This window comes from Trachemys scripta, chromosome 3, assembly GCF_013100865.1.
Source record: "Trachemys scripta elegans isolate TJP31775 chromosome 3, CAS_Tse_1.0, whole genome shotgun sequence".
Taxonomy (NCBI): Eukaryota; Metazoa; Chordata; order Testudines; family Emydidae; genus Trachemys; species Trachemys scripta.
The window spans coordinates 92802950-92817963 of NC_048300.1; the positions used below are offsets into that span (position 1 = coordinate 92802950).

General features: G+C 38.5%; 1 protein-coding gene across 10 annotated transcripts in view; it reads right to left on the reverse strand.

The window, feature by feature from the left end:
• ESR1 (estrogen receptor 1) overlaps positions 1–15014 on the reverse strand; it is a 287989-nt gene that overhangs the window by 122169 nt on the left and 150806 nt on the right. For all 10 annotated transcript variants that reach the window (XM_034765395.1, XM_034765393.1, XM_034765387.1 and 7 more), the window contains one exon: positions 1713–1829. In XM_034765395.1, the coding sequence (XP_034621286.1) occupies positions 1713–1829 (117 nt within the window). The remainder of the gene's footprint in view (positions 1–1712; positions 1830–15014) is intronic.

A 15014-nucleotide genomic window follows, 5' to 3' on the forward strand; every position in this document is an offset into this window, starting at 1 on the left:
ACTCCAATGTGGAAACCACAGAACTTGAACCACCAAAAAAGAAAATCAACCTTCTGCTGGTAGCGTTTGACTCAAATGATGAAAATGAACATGCATTGGTCCACTCTGCTTTGGATCATTATCAAGCAGAACCCATCATCAGCATGGACGCATGTCCTCTGGAATGGTGGTTGAAGCATGAAGGGAGATATTTAGTGCATCTGGCATGTAAATATCTTGCGATGCTGGCTACAACAGTGCCATGCGAACGCGTGTTCTCACTTTCAGGTGATATTGTAAACAAGAAGCAGGCAGCATTATCTCCTGCAAATTGTAACCAACCCTGTTTGTCTGAGGGATTGGCTGAAGTAGGACTGAGTGGACTTGTAGGCGCTAAAGTTTTACATTGTTTTATTTTTGAATGCAGGGTTCTTTTGTACATAATTCTACATTTTAAAGTTCAACTTTCATGATAAAGAGATTGCACGACAGTACTTGTATTAGGTGACTTGAAATATACTATTTCTTTTTTACAGTGCAAATATTTGTAATAAAAATAATATAAAGTGACTACTGTACACATTGTATTCTATGTTGTTTATTTATAATTTAAATCAATATATTTGAAAATGTAGAAAACATCCAAAAATATTTAAATAAGTGGTATGCTATTATTGTTCAACAGCGCAATTAATCATGCGATTAGTCACGATTAATTTTTTTTATCTCTGCCTGTCCCCTCCCCTTGCCTTCTGTCTGTTTCTTGTAACTAAAAGGAGCAGTAATTTAAAGGAGGGAGAGAAGACATCTACTGGGGAAATGCTCAAAAATCTCACTACTAAAACATCCCAAAGGCCTCTTGGAAAGAACCTTTGCTCTGAGAACAGCACAATAAAGGTTATTTGATGGCAGTGTCATCTATTTATAAAACTTTTCCTCTAAACATTAAACACCAGATATCTCTAGTACAATCAGTTTTGGGATGTGCAGCAACCAGTGTTGACATCTAAAGCTGATTCTTCTCTCACACCAGCATAACTCCAGTGTCCCAGTGTAATTACTTGTGATTTAGCTCAATGTATCTGAGATAAGAATCAGGTCCTCAATATTTCAATACAGGAAAAGGAAATTAATTCAGGTGCATTGTGTGCTGTTGCATGGTGCTGGAATAACAGCTCTGAAGGTGGCAACCCTTTATTAATCCACAGAAGTAGTACAGTAAGAGCAGCAGTACTGCAAGTTTCTCCAAACTACCCCACCAATGTGCTTCATACCTGACCTAGATACATGGTAATTAACCATCTGTTCCCATACAAGTCTTGGACTACCCTCAGAAACAGTCCACAAGATGGCAATAATGATGCTGGGTTTTACGATGTGGATACTTGTTCACTGGGAACTGAACTGAGACCATCAATTTGTTTCACAGAGTGAATGGCATATTGCAGAAAGAAACAACATTTAGGATTGGATTTCACTCATGATAGCCTGGGGCCAGACAAATCCACTTGTGAGAAAACAAATGAATTATAAAATATTAGGGGTGAAATCCTACCCACACTAAAGTCAATGGCTAAATTTCCATTGACTTCGATTCAGCCAGGATATCACCCTTGTTTTGTCATGGTTGGGGTTTTTGGCCAACAACAACAGTTGCCCTTTGCTTAACTATGTTGGTTGTCCAGTTAAGCAGCCATCAGTGCTAAAAAATGTGTTTGTTGGTGTGTACGTACCACCTTTCATCATTCCCACTTCATAGCACTTTCGCAGCCGGCAGGCCTGACAGCTCTTTCTCCTGTTCTTGTCGATGGTGCACTGGTTAGTAGCGGGACACATGTAGTCGTTGTGCCCTGTATAGCCAGAGGGAAAATATAAAGTAGAATTAATGAAAAATAGACAATCCCTTAACAGAGTAGTTTCCAGGGTTCCTGTAATACTTTATCTTAAATTTCTCTTTGAGTATTTTTCACAGCAGCTATAATCATAAGGAATTTGATAACTTTCCCCAAACAACCGTGTTAGGTGTATACTTGTGCTTTATTACGGATGTGTTGGTGGTGGCGCTAGAGTGAAGACAGAATCTATACTTCCCCTGTAAGTTCCATTTTTAGTATCCCATATCGATGTAGTGTTAGAAATATGTCAACACTTACTTAATAAAAAGAATGGACACCACAATTCTAATAGTCAAAACAGAGGACTGTCATAGAGTCATAGACTTTAAGGTCAGAAGGGACCATTATAATCGTTTAGTCTGACCTCCTGCACAACGTAGGCCACAGAATCTCACCCACCCACTCCCGCAACAAACCCCTAACGTATGTCTGAGCCATTGAAATCCTCAAATCATGGTTTAAAGACTTCAAGGTGCAGAGAATCCTCCAGCAAGTGACCCATGCCCCATGCTACAGAGGAAGGCGAAAACCCCAGGGCCTCTGCCAATCTACCGTGGAGAAAAATTCCTTCCCGACCCCAAATATGGTGATCAGCTAAGCCCTGAGCATGTGGGCAAGACTCACCAGCCAGACACCCAGGAAAGAATTCTCTGTAGTAACTCAGATCCCACCCCATCTAACATCCCATCACAGGCCATTGGGCATATTTACTGCTAATAGTCAAAGATCAGTTAATTGCCAAAATTAGGCTATCCCATCATACCATCCCCTCCATAAACTTATCAAGCTTAGTCTTGAAGCCAGATATGTCTTTTGCCCCCATTACTCCCCTTGGAAGGCTGTTCCAGAACTTCACTCCTCTGATCGTTAGAAACCTTCATCTAATTTCAAGTCTAAACTTCCTGATGGTCAGTTTATATCCATTTGTTCTTGTGTCCATATTGGTACTGAGCTTAAATAATTCCTCTCCCTCCCTGATATTTATGCCTCTGATATATTTATAGAGAGGATTCATATCTCCCCTCAGCCTTCTTTTGGTTAGGCTAAACAAGCTGAGCTCTTTGAGTCCCCTTTCATAAGACAGGTTTTCCATTCCCCAGATCATCCTAGTAGCCCTTCTCTGTACCTGTTCCAGTTTGAATTCATCCTTCTTAAAAACGGGAGACCAGAACTACACAGAGTATTCCAGATGAGGTCTCACCAGTGCCTTGTATAATGGTACTAACACCTCCTTATCTCTACTGGAAATACCTTGCCTAAAGCATCCCAAGAGTGCATTCACTTTTTTCAGTGATATCACATTGGCAACTCATAGTCATCCTATGATCAACCAATACTCTGAGGTCCTTCTCCTTCTCTGTTACTTCTAACTGATGAGTCCCTAAATGCATGACCTTGCATTTTTCACTATTAAATTTCATCCTATTACTATTACTCCAGTTTACAAGGTCATCCAGATCTTCCTGTATGATATCCCGGTCCTTCTCTGTATTGGCAATACCTCCCAGCTTTGTGTCATCTGCAACTTTATTAGCACACTCCCACTTTTTGTGCCGAGGTCAGTAATAAAAAGATTAAATACGACTGGTCCCAAAACCGATCCCTGAGGAACTTCACTAGTAATCTCCCTCCAGCCTGGCAGTTCACCTTTCAGTATGACCCGTTGTAGTCTCCCCTTTAACCAGTTCCTTATCCACCTTTCAATTTTCATATTGATCCCCATCTTTTCCAATTTAACTAATAATTCCCCATGTGGAACCATATCAAATTCCTTACTGAAATCGAGGTAAATTAGATCCACTGTGTTTCCTTTATCTAAAAAATCTGTTACCTTCTCAAAGAAGGAGATCAGGTTGGTTTGGCATGATCTACCTTTTGTAAAACCATGTTGTATTTTGTCCCAATTACCATTGATCTCAATGTTCTTAACTACTTTCTCCTTCAAAATTTTTTCCAAGACGTTGCATACTACAGATGTCAAACTAACAAGCCTGTAGTTGCCCAGATCACTTTTTTTTTCCTTTCTTAAAACTAGGAACTACGTTAGCAATTCTCCAGTCATACGATACAACCCCTGAGTTTACAGATTCATTAAAAATTCTTGCTAATGGGCTTGCAATTTCTTGTGCCAGTCCCTTTAATATTCTTGGATGAAGATTATCCGGACCCCCTGATTTAGTCCCATTAAGCTGTTTGAGTTTGGCTTCTGCCTCGGATGTGGTAATATCTACCTCCATATCCGCATTCCCAATTGTCATCCTGCCATTATCCCTAAGCTCCTCATTAGCCTCATTAAAGACTGAGGCAAAGTATTTATTTAGATATTGGGCCATGCCTAGATTATCCTTAACCTCCACTCCATTCTCAGTGTTTAGCAGTCCCACTGATGGCAGGACTCCTGTGTTCTATTTCTAGCTCTACCACTGACTTGAGGTAATTTGGGCAAGTAACTTAGGGCCTCAAGTTTAACTATCTGGAAAATAGGTGAAATATCTACCTACCTCCCACACAGGTCTGTTGGGAGGATTAGGTAACTGATTACAATACTTCACAAAAGGTCCTTGGAATGGAAAGGACCATCGAATATTTTTTAGCACCCACTACACTTTTGGGCAGTGAAAAAAGTACATGAAATCATAAAAACATAATACAGAAGTGCCAAATATAAATCAAACAATCGACTAATTGCATTTCATATCTAGGTGGGCTTCAACTTGGGTTAAATTACAAATTTTAAAAGTGACAGTGTTTAATAGAGTATTCCAGCAGTAGTGCCTTTTCACTGTGAGAGCCACTGCATTTGAAACCTGTTGATTCTTGTTGCAGACCGTTACCATATAGTCAAGTCTGCCACAATAGAGGTGATTACTTTCCATAGGCTTGTTATCTATTCCTAGTAAGAGGTATTAAATTTATGCACAAGGATTTTTCTTGTCTCACATATTTAAAAAAAAAACCTACAACTTTCCAGTTATAGAGAAAGTTTGCTGAGGATAGAAAACGCTGTCCAAACAGATCTTGCCGAATGTTCTTTATTTTTCCAACTAAACAGGACAAGGTACAGCACAGAATGAAACAATTTTACTGCAGAACTGTTTGTTCCTTATTCAGGTCAGGGATCAGTCTGAGGTAGAGTGGGGGTGGGGGCTTGACAGAGGCCTTGGTCTCATCAAACCCTCTATCCTTGATTATACATTAGAAAATACAGAATAAAAACAGCTATCAGATTACACCAAGAACATCTGCTGTTTTATGCTGCATAATTGGGATCCAATCAAAATCAGCTGCAGAACTGGTAACTTGCTAATATGCTGACAGCAGACCACACACTGTCTGAAATAAATAGGCATATTAATTATTAGAATTAATATTATTTATAAGCCCTGGCTAATAGAGTGGTGTGACTAGAACAACCTGAATCTGCAGGCTGTGCTCCAGGACTGAGCTCAAGAAATATTTCAGAGATACTACCTCAATCTAAGCAAGCCCATTTTAAATTTTCCACTTCCTTCTGGTATTATACAGTGTGTTCTATATCTGATTCAAAACATTGCACATGTAAAAAAGTCAAGCTGGAAAAATAACAGTTCCAACCACATAAAGATGTGGTATCTATTAGAAAAAAAAGTAAAGTAACATTAAAAAAAAATCTTGTTTTATATGGTCAAGTTAAACAGCAGCAACAAAAAAAATCACTGTAGATCTTGTCCCCATCCTCAATCTCAGTTTATAAACCAAATGTGAGAGCGCTGAAATGGAGAAAAGAGTGTAAGCATACCCATGTGAGCTGTGTGTGGTGTTGTTGCTTATCTTGACTGTTAAAGATCCTGACTTTGCTCCTCAGCAGTCAACAGGTTAAACTCACATTGAGACCAGGAGCAGGCCCTAGTGCTTCAATTCAGCAAACTACTTAATAACATACTTAACTTTAAGAAGGGAAGTGGTAGTTCCATTGAGGTCAAAGTTAACATATGCCCAAGTGTTTTGTTGAATTGGGATCTAAATGGCTAATTTTCCTATTGTGGGTGTTTTTAGAGATATCATGGGTTTACATGGCTCAAAAGTTATTTTTAAAAGTCTGCCTTATTAATTATTATTAGTAGTAGAATATCAGTATATTTTACAGCACCTAAAGATATTCTTGGCACTTTATAGAACAGTTTACAAAACCTGGTCCCTTCCACAAAGAGCGTGCATTCCAGTTATAGAGGTGAAACCACATGCAAAGGTAACAAACATTTGGGAGGGTGGGTTTGAGGCAGCACAATGGCAACAGCAACAAGCTCAAGGTTATTCATTAGGCCAAAATGGTTCTCTCTCATGATCAGAGAATATTTCTTGTTGCACATGCTGTATGAAAGACACTTCTGTGGTGAACTGTGCTTTCTCATAAGTGTCATCAAAAGTCAGGTGGCAAGTGTCTAAGTCCAGGCCCATCGCACTTCTAAAAGACTTGCATTGTACAGTCCCTATGAGGGCCTGCCTCATAGACAAAGGCCCTGACCCTACCAATGATTCCATCTGGGTGGATAGCAAGGATGCAGATAATGCAAATGGTAATAGTGGTTGTGTAATTGGACACCTCTCCACAAGAAATTTGATTGAAATCATCAGTTCATTTCACATAGGCTAGTAAACAGCCATCAGCTGGTACCACCTTTCAGTCACTGGACTTAAACTACTAGCCTATCCTATTACTATTCCATGAGCACTCCCACAAAAAGTTTAATTTCTAATTTGATGGATGACTTTCATTTCACTTCAGTGAAGGAAAATAAGAATCTATCCCAGAAATGATGAGCTCAAAAGTATGTTTAATTTAATTAGTGTAGTCACCACATATACACAAAAACCTAACCTGAAACCAATATAGATTTCAATACAGCAGCACAAGGTTTCAGACACTTTGTATAATTAGATGCCACCACCTTTTGTTCCATAACACATTCACATATAATTTATAGTCACTGGAATTATAAGAGAGACAGTTAAACTGATTAAAGTGATTGCAGTGATTAAATATGAATTCTGCTAATTTAGGCCAAGTGTTCATTTTACATGTTGCTATTTCAAGCATTATTCACCCCAATTGTATCAGAATAGTAGGTTCTAGGGCACTGCATTGGCGGTACAAAGCTATTCTATGGACCCATCTTGACAGCCACATCAGCAGTATTTCATTAGTCCAGCTCAAAAGATAAAATGTGGAGTTTCTCTAAGGCAAACAACAGACTGGGGCTGAGGCTAAAGTTTTGCAACGCAAAACCCTAGAAGAATCATCTCAGATGTTCAGAGTAAGGTTTATATTGTTATCTTGATTAGGAATAAAGGAGAATCTTTGGAAAGGTGGTGAGATTTAGACACTAGTCCTGGGCCTGCACACACATCATGTCAAATGACGGTTGGGAACTGCCAGTTCACATCTGTCTCCAAAGTTTCTTTAGTGTCTCCCAATAAATCATCATTTTGATTTCAAGAGTTCACTGCTTCCTGACAGTCCCCACTAAATAAAAGGTCACACCTACCTCCGTGACAACTGCCCACATTGTGTCCCCAAATACACAATTTTGGTTATTGTCTGGTATGTCCATAATATGAACTGAAGGCCCCTGGACTTTGGATGAAATGCTGAATCACTGTTTTTAAATCTAAACTAAAAGCTGCTTGTTGTATGTAAGATGAAGTTTTTAATATGTGGTAAAGGGCCTCCGGTATTGTCTACTTCCATTATTTTCTTTTCATCCAGTGAGCAATTGAGTCTCACTCTGTGGCCTTTCAGAGGAAAATACAAAGACACTGAGGAATGACTTAGAAAGAAAGAAGAACCAAAATCTAAAAAGTACAAATTTATACATGTCTTTGCTGTATAGTTTCACTCCAAGAAACAAATTGGGATATTCAGCTGCAGTGACATGAAGCCAAAAAAAATATACAAAGTCAGCATTTGAGCAATTTCAGACCAGTCACTAGGTCATAAAATAGATTTGACATCCAGACCTCCTTTATAAGGCTGAACTGAAGTTGACAGAGCTGCAACAATTTATACCAGCTGAGGATCTGCCCAGCATTCTGAGAAGAGCAAGAAAAATCATACAAATCAATCCAGTTCCTTGAGGTAAGAATGAAATTAGCCTTTGCAAGGTCATTTGAGGGTTCAAGTTAAATTTTAAACTCTTCTCTGGACCAACCATCTTTTTGACCTGGCTCCTAGGTGGCATGGTAATACAAATACAATAGTAATAAATTCAAGTTTTCAGGGGATTCACTGCTCAGCTACACTCTTCCCCTCCAGCAAACTTTAGAGCCCCTTTCTCATCTTAGCTACCTTCGAAAAGGGGGGAGTTGTTGATGAAGGAGCAAGAGAGGCTGATTGAGAAAAGGGAAGTTTCCTATCTACATAAACCTCAGCCTTGCTTAGCATAGACCAGGGTATGCGAATGCAGATCAAAGTTGACCCAAAACTGATTTTGAGTACTTTGGGGCTTTCATTTGAATATTTCACACTGCTTCAATTTTGAGCTTTACAAAGGAGGAAATGCAATAGCGAAACTGATCAACCGCAGAGTAATTTGTGTGTGTCACTCTGATGGACAGAATGTCTGTTGAGTCAGTGTGAAGTGATGAAAACAGCTACAAGTATGGCTGAGAGCTCTTTTTATTTAGAATATTACCAGGTTCAATCATCACTGAATTTGCAGTATGTTACCATCCAATTTTTATGTTCTCAGCTAGTTGAATTTTACTAATTACACCCATGTTCTCAGCTAGTTTGACTTTACTAATTACAGCTACAGTAAGGCATCTATGTGCATCATGCCAAAAGTCCTAGTCAAGAGGTAACTCAACCAAACATCTTAACTCTACAGCTAATTTACATGCAACAATTCAATTGATTGTAATGAGGTAGACTCAATAGACAGTGGATTGCGTGGCCCAGCAACCACACCCATGTAACATCATGGGCTTTCAGCTACTAATGTATATTAAGTGCTGCCCCACTTTCAAATTCCAGTGAAACCCTCTCCATGTTCATAAAGCCCTTTGAGTCTGAACAGTCCTATGTCTTCAATAAGATTTCATTTGAACTAACTAATGAGATTCCTCTCTGCTTTTCACCCCTCCTTCTGCCAATCCAGTTACCCAGACAAATTGAAGCAAGAGAGTTGGAGAGCACACATTGCACAAGAACTGGTGTGGACACTGAATTTGCTGTTATCTGGACTATTTCATAATCATTAAGCACAGAAGTCCGTAAAGAATGACACAAAAAGCAAAGCATTACTTTAGAAATACATCTAATTATTTTCTATTATAGCAGATCAGTGGAGAGTTTTTCCACCAGCCTCTGAGCCCAAACCTTAAATGGCATTTCATGTTTTTACTTAGAGATTATATAACAGAATGAGAAAAAGACTAAAGCATTGTTTGTGCATTAAAATTCCTCCGCACCCCAATGTGCATCTTTTCAATTGTAGACAAGGTAATAAAATAGGAAGCATGCTTTTTCCAAATGACATTTTTTTTTTAATAAGACTCCAGTCCACTTGACTGTGGCAGATCCCAATCTCTGAAGGAGTCTGGCAAGGAACTGTGACATTTTCTTTCAGTCTCTCTCTACTTGATAAATCACAATTGTTTTAAATGTCTGGCACATGATCAAACCAACAGCTGTATTAAAGAAAAAAAACATGATATATCACTTGCCCCCATCTCTCTCAATGTGATCCCTCCAGAGACAATAAGTAAGTATTTTCAATTATGCTTCTTATGGCTCAGAAACAAAGTTACAGAGTTACACAGTCATGTAGGACCTGATGCAGGGCATGGCCTATTATTTCTGGAACTTTCAAATTACCCTTCTGGTATCTCCATCCTCTTAAACTACCTATGTAAGAATGGGGAAAAATACTACTATGCAAACACTTCATAGCCAACATGGGGATACAAACTAAAAATCAATTAAACCCTCTTGACCCCTTCCCCCACCAAAATTCAGTCAGCTACTCCCAAGCAGAAAATAAATATATCTAATTGAATTTCACATATAGCCTCTATTGCTGGATCATCATGGGGTACATGATAGTTTGGCTAAATCTTAGGTACTTATATGATCTTGATTGCTGTAGTATTGGAATACCCTCACAATGTTTAATGTACTTATCCCTGAGAGATAGGGAAGTGTTCTATTACCCCCATTTTAGAGATGAGAAACGGAGACAGACAGGCAGGCAGGCTAAGCAACAATTGAGCAAATTTTCAGTGTAATTAACAGACATCAGTGGTGATTGTTGTTTTTAACAAAGGGAGTTCCCAGCAACGGAAGTTTGCTTAACTGAAGTTGTAGTGTAGTCACCTAATATTTTTGTTTAAATACTTTAATACTTTCGAAAATCACTACTTTAACAGAAAGCCAATTCTGCTTATTCGGCACTTTCTCTGTAAAATAAAACCTGCTACAATTATTCTTATACCTATTAATCTACACCAATACCCCCTATGTCTACTTTATCCAATTAAACTAAAATAAAGCAAAGATTTTAAAATCCAAAGGGATCATTAAGATACCTAGCGGGACCTCCAGTATAACACAGGCCATAGAATTTTACCCATTAATTCCTCCAGTAGAGGAAATTATTCTTCCCTAATAACTGAACACCCCTGAGCCCAATAATTTGTAGCTGAATTACAGCAAATCTTTTAGAAAGATGTACAGTCTTGATTCAAATCAAAGTAATAATGAATTGCCAATTCTGTTGGTACATGTTTCAATGGTTAATTACCATGTAAACTTAACAAGTTTAATTTTTTAACAACCCTTAGCTAATTTAAATATTTCAATCAAGTGGTGTTAGTCTTCTCTGAAAGCTAAGTGTCACCAATTTCACAAAGGTCTTTTCACAGGTGAATCCCTTCCGTACATTTATCATTTTAGCGATCATATGATGCTCTCTCTCCAATTTGACTAAAATAACTTTTTTTCAAAAAATACAATCAAAACTGGACATTTGGACCAAATTCTGCTTTCGGGTATTCTGACTGCAGTGGAGATTTCACTGATGTAGCTGAGTGTACAGTCTAAATCAATACTCCAATGTGCTATAAAGGCGCTTCTTTTCAGATACAATTTCAGGTCTAATATGCAAAGAACTTTGAGCCTGTTTCTCCACTCACCCAGGTGTAAATCAAAAGTAACTCCACTGAGGTGGATAAAGTTGCTCTGAAGTAAAACTGGTTTGATAAGAGAGTTAAGCCCCTTTCTGCTAGACAATATATCAGAATATATATAGTCTTATAATGAGGACTTTCAGCTTTTATTTTTCTAGTGATTTTTTATGCTGGTGAGATAGATAGCACTGAGTATAACATGAACTAGCATTGGGTACATTTAATACAACCTGCTATACCAGTCAGTGCTGGTGATTCAGCAGCCACTTCAAAATGCTTTCCTGTGGGCACTATTAAGATTGACAAGCCAATGTGGTAATACTGGTGTTTGTTCTGAACAGAGTATCCTAGCTCCCTCACTGAAAAAAAAGCCAGCTACATGCTTAAGAATCCAAATGATCGGATCAACACATCATAAAAAATAGTGGTGGTGATCTTTTGAAATTCATAAATGGTCCTATGGCTGGATTTTCAACAGAGGACAAGGAAGCTAGGCACCCAACTCCCATAAGAAGTCACTGGGAGTTGGACACAACTCACTGATGCTGTATGGAAAATCCCACCCTCAAATCTTAAAGAGTGATTATGGTCTATCGCTTAGAGCTGGGGTCTGAAAGTCAAGAGTCCTGATTCAATTACTGGCTCTGTCACGGACTGTTTGACCTCTCATAAATCACTTAGCACCCTCAGTCTCAGTTTATCCTCCTAACATGTAATAATTTTCAAAAACGAACTAATCCTGACAACTCCTTAAAGCTCTCAGAAATCCTCATATTTACATGGCTAATATGAAGAGATTCATTGCGTTTATTTAATGGATTTAAATGCATGGTCTTCTCAGCCTGGAATCAAGTCTGAAGTGCAGTGCGCAGTCTGGAGTGTGAAATAACATGTGAGGTCATTTGTGGTGTCTTTCCAAATAAACAACCAAATATACCTTGAAGGAGGAAACAGGAAATATTAGAGACTTTAATTTTAATTCCTGGTTAGCAAGGTCTAGGAATTCTGCCTAAGACCTTGCGCACAGCTTTGGCATAGTAAACAGAAGAACCTCTCATCACTCAATACCAATCTATGTGATCAGATAATAAGTAGCATTCTCCTCATGTTAGTGAAATACGTTGTCCAAGTGAATACAAATTTTAAAACAAATTAGAGATGCACTAGCATTGGCTGCTCTTCCAAAAGTTCCCATGCAAAGCTATGCTTCTGTGGAGCAGAGAAAGGAAACTCTTATCACTAAAACAGGACTGAGAATCTCCTGAATTTTATTCCAGGCTCTGTCAACTGACATAACTCTTCTGTGCCTATCTTATCCATCATAACATGGGGATAGCACCAGTTATGGTTCCTACATCACTAATGTAAGTGAGGCTTACTTCATTAATGCTTGTAAAATGAAGTCAGATACTCAGATGGAAGGCACTATAGAAATGTAAAGTATTGTTATTGTGTACATTACACTGTCCTCTGCTGATTACTCTAAATATTTAAGATTGGAGACATTTCTATGTTTTTAAGTCAGTCATTGCCTATAGTGACATTATGCTCCTGAAGCCTTCACAACATTTATGTCACTTGTAGCCTGCTGGTTATTTCTGACCTGCCATTCCTTTCTTACCAAATTCAGTTCTGTACCTGTGATTGGCTAGACACAACGCTGCACTGTGCTGTAGTTGAATGAGATTAGAATTACAGACAGGAAGAAAAATTACCATTACCCAATTAATATTCTATTTGCAGTTCACCTGATTTAAATATCAGAGGGGTAGCTGTGTTAGTCTGAATCTGTAAAAAGCAACAGAGGGTCCTGTGGCACCTTTAAGACTAACAGAAGTATTGGGAGCATAAGCTTTTGTGGGTAGGAACCTCACTTCTTCAGTTGCAAGTAATGGAAATCTCCAGAGGCAGGTATAAATCAGTATGGAGATAACGAGGTTAGTTCAATCAGGGAGGGTAAGGTGCTTTGCTAGCAGTTGAGGTGTGAACACCAAGGGAGGAGAAGCTGCTTCTGTAGTTGGATAGCCATTCACAGTCTTTGCTTAATCCTGATCTGATGGTGTCAAATTTGCAAATGAACTGGAGCTCAGCAGTTTCTCTTTGGAGTCTGGTCCTGAAGTTTTTTTTGCTGTACAGCTGTACACAGGACCCTCTGTTGCTTTTTACTGATTTAAATAGGAAATCAAATCAAAGCCATTCTTAAATTAATAATGCAAAGAAGAGACTACACTGCAGGCTGAAGAAATCCATATGACCTGGTAAGAGTTTCTTTCTAACAATTCACTTCTTTGTTTGCATTCTTTTCATTACATGTGAACTGATGTTTTTCAATGTCTCTATGCATCATTGTTAGTCATGTTAACTATAACACTGATAAAAGTTTTCATTGTACTATTATTTCCAACATCCAAGTGCTTAACTCAGAAGACGGTTCAGAATAATAAATTAGCTTCTTAAGTAATAATAACTTAGCACAGAGATTGTATCGACATTAGAGGACATTAATGCACATGTAACACATTTTAATACTGAAGGGTATGGAGGGACCTATTTTACTTTATCTAATGCTATATGCTATCACCAGAAAAGGCTCATTTCAATCTCTTTTCAGAATGAAAACTTTCACCACTGTAAAACTGTGAGGAGGAGTAACGAGGATATCAAGATTCTTGTTTTGACAATTAGAAAACAATAAGAAACTTAGAAAACTGACTAGAAAGGAATGGGTAGAGACACTGGTGACTGGGAGAGGTGTTTGGTTAGTGGATATAATCAGTTATCATTAGATATTGGAAAGAAGGAAGCAGGTGATACGAGCTATTGTGGGGCTTGGTTGGCTACAATATAGAAACTTATAGAAGGTGGATGGGTGCTTTAAAATGCGGCTCTATTTAAAGTTGACTAGCTCATCTTACTTTTCAGTCTTTAACATTGTTAGATTCATTAGGTTTCCTCATTCTAACTGCAGCATGAAAGATGATCAGTAGTGTAAGTGGGTGATCTAGGGCTTAGTAACTAGGGCTAGGTCTACACTAGGGGGGGATCGATTTAAGATACGCAAATTCAGCTATGCGAATAGCATAGCTGTATTCGACGTATCCTATTCGACTTACCCCGCTGTGAGGATGGCGGCAAATCGACCACCGCATCTGCCCCGTCGACAGTGCTTACTCCTCCTGATGAGGTGGGAGTACGCGCGTCGATTTGGGGATTGATTTATCCCTCTAGATGAGACGCGATAAATCGATCCCCGAGAGATCGATTTCTACCTGCCTATCCGGGCGGGTAGTGTAGACGAGCCCTAGCAAACAGAAGTGTATGGATTTATCTAAGATGCCTTAAGAAGTGGTAGAAATCAAGTGACTGCATGAGCTAATGAAACAGATGGTTCTATTAAAGTAAAATGTATACTTTGTGGCAAGATAGAAAGGATTTGTATTCAAAAGTGCAGCAAATCAGTTTCTTTGGATTTCTCAAGCTCAAATGTATCACTAAATGAAACACTGTACACTGAAGTGAAAGGATAGAACACTGATGAATGTAACAATCCCGTGAGTGAGGCATTTCATAGTTATCATAATTGAAACATTGGCACAATGGCTTAATTTATGTCCCTGCTTCAGGCCTTTCAGCAGCATCTTCATTCAAAAGAAATCTTCATTTTCGAAATCACCACTTACCCCCAAAACCAGCAAATCACTTGAACTTGATAAGAAAGTTGTAACCTTAAAATTCCATCAAAGTAGCACAAAATACTAAATCAAGGAAGCGAAGCACTCCAACCTATACGTAATTTAAATATTCAGGTCCACTGGTAGATGCTGCAAGTGAGGAATTGGAGGAAATTTTAAAGGAAAAAAAAAACCAACACTATTGATATTTCAGCACAGTGCTTAGCTGAAACTGAGAAATTAACTGATAATGGATACAAGCATCCATCCATACTGGGAGAAAACACATTCCTACATAAAACTA